Source organism: Coturnix japonica, chromosome 7 (genome assembly GCF_054131305.1).
Source record: "Coturnix japonica strain WE chromosome 7, WE-NBRP24, whole genome shotgun sequence".
In the NCBI taxonomy this organism is placed as follows: Eukaryota; Metazoa; Chordata; class Aves; order Galliformes; family Phasianidae; genus Coturnix; species Coturnix japonica.
In genome coordinates this window covers 10,159,040-10,173,039 of record NC_140669.1, presented here as the reverse complement: position 1 = coordinate 10,173,039, position 14,000 = coordinate 10,159,040, and the positions used below count along the sequence as shown (strand labels likewise).

At 47.7% G+C, this 14,000-nt stretch overlaps 1 protein-coding gene across 2 annotated transcripts in view; it reads right to left on the bottom strand.

Annotated features, from left to right (window-relative positions):
* Positions 1–14,000, bottom strand: part of MARCHF4 (membrane associated ring-CH-type finger 4) — a 78,029-nt gene that overhangs the window by 17,451 nt on the left and 46,578 nt on the right. Inside the window, exons 2-3 of one of the 2 annotated variants that reach the window (XM_085552245.1) lie at positions 7,362–7,523; positions 620–812 (exon numbers count right to left, since the gene is read on the bottom strand). In XM_085552245.1, coding sequence (XP_085408371.1) covers positions 620–812; positions 7,362–7,523 — 355 coding nt within the window. The remainder of the gene's footprint in view (positions 1–619; positions 813–7,361; positions 7,524–14,000) is intronic. The other variant, XM_015868615.3, reaches the window with a different exon arrangement.

Below are 14,000 nucleotides of genomic sequence, written 5' to 3'. Positions count from 1 at the left end.
CCTGTGCTTGGGTGGGAATTGATCAGGAGCGTGCTTGGAGATGGTTGGCATTTACTTGACTGTTTTGGTAACTACCACTGTTTCATGGCCTGGCTGGTAAGTGCCTCTGCCCACAGGTATTCTCAGCCAGATGCCCCCACTCCAGCTGCCTGCGGGGGCAGAGACCTTGCTCCGAACCCACCACCCTCCCACAGCTCCCTGCACAGCCATGCACGTGGAGAGAGCATGTTGCTGCAAGGTGCAAACCAGAGCATGCCATAGTCAAACACAGGGCAGTCCCTGTATTAGCTGTTCCAGAAAGGCAGGTGTTTCCTTCCCGGTGTTAATCAATACTTGCCAGCCTCCCCCAGACCTCCCTGCCCTCTTCTTGCTTTGAAGAGAGATTTGTTTCTCTCTGGACTTGCTGCAGATCCCTCTGCCAGCCCAGCCAAGGAGATTCTCCAGGGCTGCAGAGACTGGCAGAGAGCACTGTAGAAAAGGTGTCAAAAAAGCAAAGAAGGGGAATATCAGAGGAGGTTCAATCTGAGAACAGAGCTCTCCACACCATCTCCCACTCTCCTCTGCAGGTGAGTGGGCAGTGGGCAACCCCGGCCGTGTGCTGTGAGATGTGTTCACCCACCTATACAGACAATGTCCATGAAGCCATACATTCCATAGCAGATCTGGAAGAGCAGGTCCTGGCGCTGCCATTTGGCTGAAGGACTGAAGGTCGACCAGATGAGCCACGAGATACTGGCGATGAGGAAGAGGGAACCCAGGATGGCTGCTGCTATCTGAACCTTCTCAATGACTGTCAAGGAGATGGCCTGCCACTGCGAGGGATGGCAGGAGGGAGAGGAGGGGAGACGAGGGAAGGGAGGAGAGAAAAAGAGGAGAAAGTAATTACATGATGGACATTGCTGTTTTGCTTCAGTGTGGTGGTTCGTAGAGATCCCAAAGATCACCTGTGCTTCATATTTGCACCCTACACATAGATGCTTTTACCTGGTCCACCTCTTGGCTGGAGATCAACCTGGTCATCACAAGCCAGGACACTGCCTCACATAAAGGCCAGGCAGCAGCCTTGGTTAAGGCATCCTTTTACCACAAGATTTGTCACAGTCAGCCATGCTTTGCCTTGGAGGTCTCTTGTGAGCAGGCTCTGTGCTGCTTGGTGAGATGTGACAGGGTCACAGCAGTAGGTAAGATCTCATGGAAGCAATGCACACCCCACAGAATGTCACCAACAATGCAGGTTGTTGCTGCCAGGACTCCCTGCCTTTATGTGATGACACGTTCAGGCTGTTTCCTAAGGTAAACGGCAATGCTGCTCCCTCAGAAGAATCAAAAAAATAGTACTAACTCCCTCAAATCCATTTGCTTTGTCAAATAGCTTTGCATAAGCTACATTATAAATATCCAAAGCCTGAACTCCTCTCTGTCATCCAGAATAAAACCTCCTTACTCAGATTTATGCTGCTGAGAGAACAGTCCTGTAAAAACCACGAGCAGAAATTGCTTTCTCTGACAAGACTTGGGGGGACATGGCCCACAGTGCCTCGTGCAAATCAGAAATCAAATGCATAAACAGGCTGGGAGAGATGGAAATATATAGGCCACCTTTAGCTGTGATATACATGCCCTTGAAATCTCAGTAGGGCTGGTAGAAGGATAAATAAAGGGGGACTTCAACCTCCTCCAAGTAAAGAGGATTCAGAGGGTTTGAACACTTTAGCCTGGATTCAAGCCAAATTCAATATCTAAGTGAGGTGTCAGCTCTGGAGAGCCCTGAGCACCCTGCCTCTTTGTCAAACACATCCTGGGACAGAGCTGAGCTGAAGTGTCTGCCTCTGCCAGCCTCCTGTCCTCCAAGGGCAGACAGCCCTCAAGTTGTGTGTTAGGGATGTGCAGCTTCACTGAGGTGCTGATACCAGCCTGACCATGGAGAAGGCTGTAAAGCTCCTGAGAAGAGACAGAGGCTGTTCCCTGCTGAGGCAGTCCTCTCACCTTCCACTAAGCCTGGCAAATGCTGAAGGGATGGGGATGCAGGGAGCCTTTCCTAGAGCTGCCTGCTATGGTTTTGCTGCAGGTTCCTCACGTTGACCCGCTTGTGCCAGCAAAATCATTCTGCATCATTTCTCTCTCTCAAGGAGGTAATGGGCTGGCTCCTCACCATCTGTCTGGCATACTGCAAGGCTTGTGGCAGCAACAGGTTCTTCCAAGGTAGCAATTAAAGAGAGAAAAAGGAAGAGATGTTTCCTACAGCTAGCAGCTGTGTGCAACTGCTTTACAGAGACAGGGAGGCATCAGTGTGATTTTAAATACATTATACTTTCAAAGGGGATGTGGCTCAAGGCAGAGAAGCTACACCTGAGCACCAGCTTCAAACCTGCCTTTGGATGAGAGCAGAGATGCTTCAACACCGACAGAGCTGCTGGTGGTAACAAAGCAGCCCTGACTGTTCTGGGAGTGGCACTGGGGTGCAACTACCCACGGGTCAGAGCTGAACACTGGGGAGAACAACCAACTCACAAGAAAACTGAATATTTTCCTAATCTCCCTCCACCATCAGTAAGGCCAGCAAACCTGGGATTTAGTGGGTGAACTAACTGTCACATGCGGACTGTTGAGTGCACTGAGCTGGTGGGCTGTACTGCAGCGTACCTTTAACAACAGGCAGCTCACTCACATTGTCTATCGAGACTGACTTTGGGCAGGTAGAAAGCCCTATAGATGGTGTGTCACCATTGAAGAGGGTGGAACTTGGAGGTACCAGAAAGCATTACAAGCTTCTGTGGGTAACAGAAGCAGCTTTGTGAGTGCTGGTCTCACAGTGGCTTCAAAGAGTGCTGAAGCAGCTCTGCAATGGCTTTGCCAACCACACTGGAAAAAAGGCTCTTCTCCTGCAGACTGCTTTGAAGACTCAATGAATCACAGAATGTCTTGGGTTGGAAGGAACCTCAGTGATTATCCAGTTCCAACCCCCTGCTGTGGGCTGGGTGCCTCCCACCAGATTAGGCTGCCCAGGGCCCCATCCAACCTGGTCTTGAGCACCTCCAGTGATGGGGCATCCACAGCTTCACTGGGCAGCATGTGCCAGTGCCTCATCACGTTACATGTCCTAATTCATTCAGGAACTGTCTGTCCTCTGCCACTATCTTCCCCGTCTGACCACTTTGGCACAACACACAGATGTTCATGTGCAAAACAACATACTCTCTTGGATGAATTTCTCCCAACTTTTCTCAATTTCCCTAATGTTCTGTGCCTCAGATGCCTCAGAAAAAAGGTTCTTAGGAGCCCAGGTCTGATGCCTGCAATGATCATAGGTAGACATGAATCTAGGACTGGTGCTTGCCCATCATATCCCACTTGATGTGATCTGTGGTTTGTACCTGGAGCAAGATCATTCCCCTGTGCTTCAGTGCTTCACGCAGAACCTTGTAACCAAAGCCCTTGCTGCTAATATAACGAAAGTCAATCACGTCATCAGTGTAGGATTTAGGGTCTGATCCATATTCCCCTTTTTTTAACATCAACAGTCTCCAAAGATTCACAAGCGCGACCATGAGCAGATCCAAGGCATGTATTTGCCTGCGGAAGATATCTCTGTCTTAGTGCAGCAGCTTGCTAAGAAGCCTTGCTTGCTAGAAAAGCCTTCCTACACTCCTCTGAGAGCTCCCCCATTCCTGCCTCAGGCAGTTCAGTTTATTTTTATTGCTATATCTGACACGTCCCCTTAGTACGTATCATTAACATCCTGAGTGCGCTACTCAGCGATTTTGTTTCAGACCCAGCATCCCAAACAAGTGGAGGTTTATCCTGGAAGGATGCAGTAGAGCATTCCCATCACTTCTTGGGTCTGGCTGTCTCCTCAGTGTTGTCCTGAGGCCCAGGCTATCCACCTTGATTAACTGTAGGAGAGTACACTCACCAAACCAATTTGTCCTAAAGCTGTGGTAGCTTCCCTGCTGCACACTTACAGATGCTTTTTGTTTATTCAGATGTAAGAAAGAGAGGAAGGAGAAGCAGGGTCCATTCCCAAAGCACTGGAGAGAACTGGGACCAGATCCCAACACCAGCATTCCATAACTGAGGGCCTTTGGATATGAACTAACCCATAGGTCAGGAAGAGGCAGGGAAAAAAATGTGATGCAGAGTTGGACCCCTGGAGACTGCAGAGAGCAGCAGGTCTGGGAAGGCTGGTTCAAACTGAACTGGTATTTGCTAAAATCAGAGCATCAGAATGAATGTGGCATGAGTGGCTACAAAGCTGTATAGATGAAACCCACTGCAGAGCCCTGTCATAGCAAGCACTATCGCATGCTTCCAAAACTGTGTTTTCAGGGCCTCATTAAAATCATGGGCTTTGCACAAATTCTGCAGCAGAGAGGAGCCTTTAGACTCTCTGTGCCCATATCTCCTGCCTCAGGGACCAGCAGAATTACAGTGGGGGATGGATGGACAAAGCCTGTGCACTTCCTGATTGCTCATAGTGGGTGGGAGATTTTTGCTCATTTGCTGCTGCTTGCCAGGACACTTGCCATGTTCTCCAACAACTTTAATCCTCCAGTCTCAGCAGTGTTGCCTGCTTTAAGTCTTTTGCTCTTAAATTTCAGCCATCCAGGGCTGACAGGTTAATTTATAGAAATTCTTTGTATCAAAATGCCAGACTGGAGGCTCCTCTCTGCTATGAGACATCTCATAACAGCCTGGAGGCTTGAAGGAATCTGGGTTAATTATGAATGAACCACGTTCCCCTGACTGCAACTTCTCTGCCCACGCCATGCACATCTGGCCCATGCCATGCTCCTAGGCTTGCTAGAAAATGTGCAGCGTGTGTCCAAATGGGCAGAGAAATAGGCAGATCCTGGGGAGCGTGTGGGTGTTGGATGTACTGCCCGACTCTGACCACCTGGAGTACAGCCACGCTCCAAGCTTCATCTAAACATGCTTCACTTTACAAGGAGGTGAGTTCTATGTGGTCTTTGCCCATACAATGGTTGGCCTGGAATAAATGGATGTCCCTGCCTTCCAAAGCCTGTGCTTGAGAAATTCAGAGCTTTCTAAGAAGAGGAAAGCTGTATAGAAATTCCAATAGACCCCGAGAAGACAGGCCAGGGATAGATGGCTTTGCTAAGAGACAAACCACTATGTCCAGGGGCCCCTGCTGACAACATGTGGGGTGAAGACTGAGCAGAAAAGACACAATTTCCACTAGGCCACACTGTGGCACGTTGTTATGGCACACAGTACCAGAGCATCACTGCCTCCCTTTTCCAACACTGGAGGATGGTGAGAACCACCAAGGAGCACAGAGATGCACATGGTGATAGGCTACGGGTCCCACATCCCTTATTTCTCTTGGGAACTCCAGGCTTCATATGTGAGCCACATCCCTCAGGATTTCACATGCTGGTGCTGGTGTAACACCAGCTTCCCAGCCGTGCCTTTCTGCTGACACCAGGCAGGGCACCGGGGCACACAGCTGCAGCTCCTTATCACTGAATCACAGAATGACCCGGGTTGGAAGGGACCTCAAGGATCATGTAGTTCCAACCCCAATGTGCAGCATTTGCTCCAGACCAAGTGGCTTTTCACTCCAGCTGCTTCTTCCCACCCTCTGCTGAGCCATATCTCCCACATTTCTGTGAGAGGCACTGTGAAGTCCCCGCCAGCAGTGAGAAGCCCTCACAGTTGCCCAGGAACCTTGCTCACAGAGCAGAGATGTCTATGCAGCTCTCTGGCTTGGCTGCTCCTGGCAGTCAGTTTTCATGCTTGTGGCAAAGGTCACTTTCTAACAGGGCAGACAAAAAAAGTGATCCTTCGGGCAGGGCTTTTCAAGTGTGGTTGTGGGATGAGCGCTCATCTGTGAATTGCTTCAACAAATTTTAGCCAAGTGAGGAGCCATAAGAATGTCCTGAGTTGCCCTGAGCCGTATGGGGATGTAGAATACTTGGAGGTCATTTATTAAAGGCTGGCTGCACACACATCACAAATCTGGACCCACAAGCCTTTGACACTGCCCAGCATCGTTCCATCAACCTGAGGCTCATGAAGTATTCGGGCACTTATGGACCAGCTTTCCAGAAATAAACAAATGCTGCTCTGTCCACATCTCCCCTGCTGTGTTTCAATCTGGACTGATTTACAGGAGCCAAGAAACTCAAACATTCCGGGTCTGAGGCTTGGGATGGAACTACTGTTCTCTCCAGGCCATGGAATAGGGAAAATTGAATTAGAAGCTGCAGGGATTTGAAGAGAGCAGGGATGCTTTTTCCTTCCCCCCAGCAAAATTTCCTCATGATGCCCCACTAATGTTGCTACTTCATTTCAGTGTGGAGTCCTAAGGGCTGTGCCTTTTTCTCCACTGTTTTTAGTGACCTCAGGCCTGGAGAAGGACACATAAAATCACAGAATCCTAGAATCACAGAATGCCTGAGGCTGGAAGGGATCTTAAAGACCATCCAGTTCCAACCCCCTGCCATGGGCAAGGTTACCACCCACCAGACCAGGATGTTCAGGGTCCCATCCAATCTGGCCTTGAATACAGGCAGCCATTTGGAGGAGAGAACAGGGATTTGCACCCCGCAGTCCTGAACAAGTGGGTACCATCACTGGCAAAGGGTCTGATTCCTGTTAGAGACAGAGAGATTAACCAAAAGCCAATGTAACCAAGTTCTGGACAGATCAACATTTGCACAGGCATTGTCCTGGTGTCTGAGCACAGCAGGCTGCTGCAATGTCTCTCCCTCCACATGGTGCTAATTAAGCAGTAGTGCCTGGGTCTAATGTGCTTCCTTATGTCTGAGGCACTAATGGTGCTCAGCAATTAGTCCATCTTCAGGTGTTGCTCCAGCAATAAATCAATAGCTATTAAGGATAAATCATCCCATTTTTAACAGTCACGCAGCTTTCCCCATTCTAAATCTTGATTTTGAATTACTAGCCTGCAGTGGGGTCTAATAAGCCGCAGTGCTTTTGAACTCCCAAGAGGAAAAAGGAAGGTCCTCTGCTGCCTTCCACAGGTACTTACATTTGGATGTGCTCTACCTGTTATGTGCACACCTACACACCGAGAATTAAGCCCAGAGAGACCAGAGCACCAGAGTAACCACCTCCAGTGCTGATCCAGGCTATACTGGGACATAGGGAGCAGTAACATGAAAAAGGTATCAAGGTCAGTGAGGAGAGGTAGAAAGAGCATGGCCTGAGGGATGCCCCAGCACCACCCGTGAGGGCATGGGGCTCACTAAATGAGACCAACAGCCCTTCCTAGGGACCACCATACAGGGAGGCAAAACCCAAGCCAGTAAAATCTATTTGCTCCCAGAAACAAAAAGATGACCGAGAATAAATAGACTTTGAAATGTCTCTAGTACCTTTACCTGCAGAGGGTTCTTTGTGCTTATGGCAATGACGTGGTACTTGTAGTAACACAGCTCACAGCTCCAGCAGCCTCTCTCGCTAATCCATTTGATCAGACATGGCTGGTGCGTGCATTTCACCGATCCGTCGCATCGACACGGGCTCAGCAACTCCCCCTGGAAAAGAGAGATGGCACCATGAAGCTCCCTCCTCCCACAGGGCACAGCAAGGAGGCCATGCACAGACCTGGTGCTCGCCTAAGTGCTCCTTCCACCACCCCTTTGCTCTTTGCCCCTTTTCACCTGGTTTGTCTTAGGTAAGTGTTACCTCCCTGAGGATGCTGGACACAGCAGAAGACATCCACATCCTACCTACCTTGGGTCGAAAGGCCAGATCCCGCTCCTCCTAAACCTGGGGGAAAACTGCCTTAGGTTTCAGGGCACCACATCTGATCTAAAAGCCTGAGGAAGTGAGAGCCATGCTGGGCAAGAGTGATACTTTTTTTAATGAAATCTAATGCAAACACATTAATCATTTCATTTGCTTCAGCTAGGTGACCTAAAAATGTCATCTTCCATGAAATTTCAGCACAACTGTAAATAACTGTTTATGCTACAAAACCAGGCTCAGCCCTACCTGCCAGTCATTTCCATTACACACTGGAGGGGATGCAATGAGATGGGAGCAAGAAAGGCTTTAGGTTCCCCAAACTTTACAGGGCAAGCATCAGGATGGCATCCTACACATCAGGATCTCTGCCGGGCTCTACACCGTGATGAGGGTTTGGCTTAACAAGCAGCTGGAGACAACAGGGATGGGAGGGATGGAGCAGAGGCCATTAGTGACAACCTCCATTAGGTCTCCTTGGTCTCCATAGTAAATGGGTCTATGAAATCCCAGCTGCTCAGAGCCAAGAGATGTCCACAGACATACTACACAGCAGTGGGGACCTGGTCCTCTAACATCACACTGCTCCAACCCAGACAGCCCTGCTGCCCCTTCGCTAGAGCTCAGGGCTGGAACACAGAGATGAAACCCCCAGTTTTGGGGCTTTTACAAATCCAGCAAAACCCTGACTTCTTGCATTTCCTCCAGCCATGTGAAGTATTATATCCTCGCATGTGGCACACAGCTATTTTTGCATACTGTGAAGCCCAATTCTGTCCACAGCAGGGCTTCATAAAACACTGCCACATGCACACTTGCGCACACGTGCTCGTGTACCAACAGACAAAATAAACACCGGGGGCATATTAAAGGCATAAATCCTTTGTATGTAAAGGAGAAGGAGCTTTGTCACTGGCTGTGCAGTTTGCTCAGGAACGGTCCCTCAGCTGTGCCCTGAGAAGTGGAAGTTAAACCCCACATACATTCTGTAGGTTTGAAGAAGATAGCTCTGCACAACTGAAGTGCCTCCAAGAGCGGCATTACCACCAACACCCTTTGTCACTGCTCTACAAAGACACTCTGGAGGGAGAAAAAGCTTCAGAGTGGTGAGGCACTGGTACGGGCTGCCCAGGGAGATGGTGGGGGTGGGTTGAGGGTTGGACTGCATAGATCACAGAATCATAGAATCATAGAATCGTAGACAGGTTTGGGTTGGAAGGGACCTCAAAGATCATCTATTACCAATCTCCCTGTTAAGGCAGGGTTGATCTTAGTGGTCTTTTCCAACCTTAATGATTCTACAATTCTGTATCAGGATCAGTGTCAGCCCTCCTGCATATTGATGTCACTGTGTTGCCCTGGCCATTTTATTTATCACTTACCAGTGCTGGGAGCCCATCCACATCCACAGGCTGCTTCCAAAGCTGTGGTGGCTCACACATCAGCTGGAGGGCACAGGGCTGGGGACAGTTGTGTTGTTTGGCCAGGATGAGGTCTCTGGGCTCTCTTAGCCCCAGCTGTGCCCAAGCTGCTCCTGAGAGCTGGGTAGAGCCACATGCACACATCCTGCCACCCCAGCTGCTGGAGTATTTTCCTATTTTGGAAACAGCTTACTAACCAGGATGGCTGGGTAGTAATGCTTCCTCAGCTCCGCATTTTCCTTGCTCAGGTGTAACAAGCAGGACCAAATGTTGGCATTGCCTGCATCATCAGTGCACCAGGACAGAGCTTGTCCCTTTGGATAAGCACGTGTAGCATCCGGTGCTCACAGGAGCAGCTGCACACATGGATCTCACTGCTAGCATTTGTCTGAGTTTGTCTTGTTTGGAAAAGGAAACCAGGAATATTTAATTTTGGGTCTTCAACTGAGTCTTCTAAATACACTTAACTTCACATCGAATTTAAATGCAATGGGAAGTTTTATTATGGCAAATAAATGCCAAATGATTTCTATATTAGGAACATAATTACAGAGGAATTAACTTCAATGGCAAAGAGAAACCCATTGTTACAGAGCTGGTAAACTCCAATAAATATGTGCTAATGATCTTTCTGTCTTCACACTCACTTATAGGAACTGCCCCTCCATCCTTTTAAGCCTAAACACACGCGTTGCTACCAGCAACTCAAATGCTTTCCGTGTGTCCCCTCCTGAGTGCGAGTGCTGTGCCAGCCAGCAACAGACAACAGGGGACACTTAATAGCTACCGCTGAAGAACTGAAGCCACGTGTTTCCATCGTGTTTTTTCTCTCAGCCATTATTGTGTGTGCTGCATGAAATTCTCCAGCACTGTGGGACACTGATGCTAAGCATGGATTCTGCAAGTCTTATGTATCCCATGGTACTGGGACATCACTGGGAACAGTCACAGATGGGTGGCATCTGCCCAGGCCCCAGAAATGGTCCTCAACCCCACAGTTGGGTCCATATGTTCCAAATGGTCCCTAGCACCTTCACTAGCTCCATAAGCTATGGGTGACTTGCCCTAAAGGCAGAGCAGGTGCCTCTTATTATCAATTTCATTTAAGGAGAAGTAGTTTAAAGGAGCAGAAAACATAAATTTTCCCAAGATGCAGAGGACTGCAGGTTATTTTTTGTGCAATGGGCTCTGGAGGATGTTAGCACCTCAGTTAAGGTAGAGAATGATACAAGCCCCAGTCGGCTGTGAAAGGGGAGCAGTGGGAATGCTAAGAGCTGGTTCTGCTTTGGGACAATCCCTGTTGAAGGAAGGAAAAACTGTGCCAACTCCATTGCTGGGAATTGAAGTCAGATGTGAATTTTTGAGAAGACATTGTCATGCCCAAGGCCTCATGCACCCACCTCCATCCAGTTCCCACCTGCAAGCAGCCCCACCATCCTGCTTTCCCAGCACCAGGAGGCAGGCAAAGGGTCACAGAAATCTGTTGCACAAGAACAATCTCAAACATCGCCTGAAATAGGGAATAACAAAGGATTTTCAGGAACAACTTCTACTCATCCACAGCCAAAGAAACAGAGAGCTTATAGATCCCATTGGGAAATATTTGCTCCCTCTAAAGAAGGATTTCCACAAGATAAAGAACTTTGCCTAGGTGTTCTGGAGCCCACTTCATCCTAATGTCATTGAACTTGTTTTTGATTAGCTGATTTAAGTAATTCTTACTAAATGTTGCTCAGTTGCAAGGAATCAAAAGGCAAGCATCTCAAATATCACCTGCTGTGCCTCATCAGGTGTGATAATAGCACCGATTAAGTGAAGTGCCTTCAGTGCATAGAAATCACAGTGCTGTGCATGTGAAATCAAGATACCTGAATACCTCTGAGCTCTCTTGGGTGTGAGAGTGAGTTCAGCTCCAGACTTGAGCTGAATACAGAGTGGGAGCTGTCTCAGCATCAAGGAGAAGAAGTGTCCTAGTCTATAGCTCCTGGGCTTTCACCCAATGCCTACTGAGGATTTGTGAGACAGAATGATCTTGTCTCTTCTGAAGGAGAAATTCACTGTTGTTTCACTCTGCTTCTTCTTAATTAAAAAACCAGTATTTTAGACAATACTTAGATTTATCCTGCATGAGATAGAAGAGTGAGCTAAGCTCTGTTCGGATGCTGGGGTTAATTTGATGTGACTGCAAGGAGCCAAACAGTTCTTTAGCACAAATCCAGTGCCCTTAAGTTATGGCTTGTACCAATTGAAGAGGCTTTCCATTAGTTTTTTTTATACGATTCTCTCTCTTTTTTTCCCTTTTTTCCTAGTGAAAAAGCCTCAGCTAAATAGAATTTTTCTAAATTTACCATTTATTTTTCTCAGAAAAAAAAAAAAAAGCTACCAATTATAACATATTATATCTAATCCATTGGGACCTTCACCTTTCTACTTCTTCAATCCTCATCGTATCCATCAATGCGTATTTTAAAAGTATAAAGTTAATGCTTTCAGCATGCGAGCACCATATAATGCAATTCTTCTCAGAGACGTGCTCATCATTCAGCAAATTGAACTTTCCCTGGGAAGCTGTTCATAAAGATACCCAGCTAATGGCCATTTCAGACAACATTATGCCATCAACCGCTAAGGAACAGCCATGGAAAATCAGCAGAAATGGATGCTGGTTAGATTCACCAGATGATAGATCCCGTTTTCAAAGGCAGTGAAACAAACAACAGTAGACTTTTCTTCTTTTTTTCCTTTTTTTTTTTTTTTCCTTTTTTTTCCCCCAAAGAAAAGCCTCTAGCATGACAGCTGAGAGAATCTCTATTCTGCAGTATTTGCCCCTGTTTGCTGTTAGCAACCTTGAGTGGCTCCCAGACAGACAGAGGGCAACATTAGCAGGGAACCAGTGGGTCTGCATGCACTTTGATTGGAATCCAGTAACAATGTGAAGACAGAAGTACAGAGCATCTTCCCAGTGTTGCCAGCATCTTTCATCTGGAAACTGGCCTGGGTTACACCCACAGGTATGCCGGTATAAGGAATTGCAGTAAGAAATAATGTGAGCCGTTTGGTTAATTTTATCTTCAGTAGCTCAGCATGTCTCAACCATTTCATTAAGACATGGCCCTGATCCGCTTTTCCTTTCTGCCTCCCAGACCCAAGGAGAAGAATATGCAATTACAAAGTTCACTCATGTAGAGCCCTTCAATTACTGGGTAACTCCATTGCGGTTTTTCCAAATGTTACAAGGTCCATGTGGCAGGACATGACATCTGAAGTAATTCATTTTTCATCTGCTGATTAGAAGAAATTAAAACGGTTCTCAGAACATCCCAATTTGGGTAAGTTCCTTATGACTACAGAACATCTTTGTAGGGAAGGCATAGAATCACAGAATCATCTGAGATGGAAGGTACCCTTAAAGACCACCTGGTCCATCTCCCCTGCAATGAACAGAGACACCTACAGCTTGATCAGGTTGCTGAGAGCCCCATCCAGACTGAACTTGACCTGGTCTAGCCTGACCATTTATTTCTGAAGTCCAAGACAGCCCTGCAAGCAGAGATGTGGAACAAAACTATACTGAGGAGGTAGCAGAGGGAGAATCCCAACCCTTGGGAACCACGGGTGCTGCAGCTCAACAGCCCAGCCATCAAATCCTGATGGAAGGTCTCTTAAATGTTTGGAGGAAAGTTAAAACCCTTACTGGCATGAATGTGCGCCAGAAGCAGAGGTAGCTCATTGGAAATGCTGCAGCTAAGAGCTGAGGCAGAGCTGCCTCACCTGGCAGAAATCAGCCAGCAGGACCAAGGGTTTCTCTATCAGGTACCCAACAATGTGGTTGGTGGTGTGGCAGTGAGGCTGCTGCCTGCAGGATGCATACATATAGTGGTCATGGATGCTCTGGGAGGACCTGAGTGGGGCAAATCAACCCACAACAGTCACATCTCTCAGCGGAGCCTGAAGAAGGACCTGTAGGACAGCATGTCTGTGGAGCTGGTAGCAAAAACAAACCATGTGAAAGTAGTGCAGGTGGCTTAATCCCCAAATTCCCTTGCCTCACCTGACAACTCTCCAGCTGAGAGAAGCTCAAGAGGACAGAGCAAAGGCACCGGCTGCACTGTGCCTGGAGAAGCTGCACAACATTAATTCTGATTTTCTGCTGCCCTGGCCAAAGACCTCCTGTATCTGAAGCTGCATGAATCCATGTGTTTCTGCCTTTGCCTGCATATGCCTCCTGGTGAAAAGTCTTGTGTTTTCCTCCTCCAGCAGAGGAATGCAAGCAGCCTTCCTTTTCCAAGCAGAATACAAAACAGAGAGCAGAAAAGTCAGAAAAGAGTGGAACAGCCGTAACAGCAGCGAAAGGGACCACAAAGGCCATTTTCTGTTTCTTTCTTTTGATCTTCCTATTGCAGAAAAAACAGCACCAGGTGCACTGAACTCCACACTGAGATGCATGTACACAAAAACAACACCAGGGCTCTGAGGTTTGGGCACTGTCGACGTATAGGTACACAGGGCTGATTTGTTATCTGACTGCAACAACCTTTTGAAGATACACTGATGGGCAATTTGCATATTAACAAATACATCAACATGGAAGTGGTGTCAGATGTTATGCATGGCTGTGTTCCGCTCTCGAGGTGGTCGAATTTCAAAGTGGCCAGTAGGAAAAACTTGTTTGTATCCTTCAGCATGAAAGATGCTCTTCTGAAATATGAATTATTAGCCTCTCTGTTGTTGGTTGTTTTTGTGCGCAATCAAACTGCTTCTGCTGCTCCCTTCCCAAGATTTGCACTATCAGATACAGAACCTGTTTCTGCTACATGATGTTTCCCTTACCACACTGGGATTAGA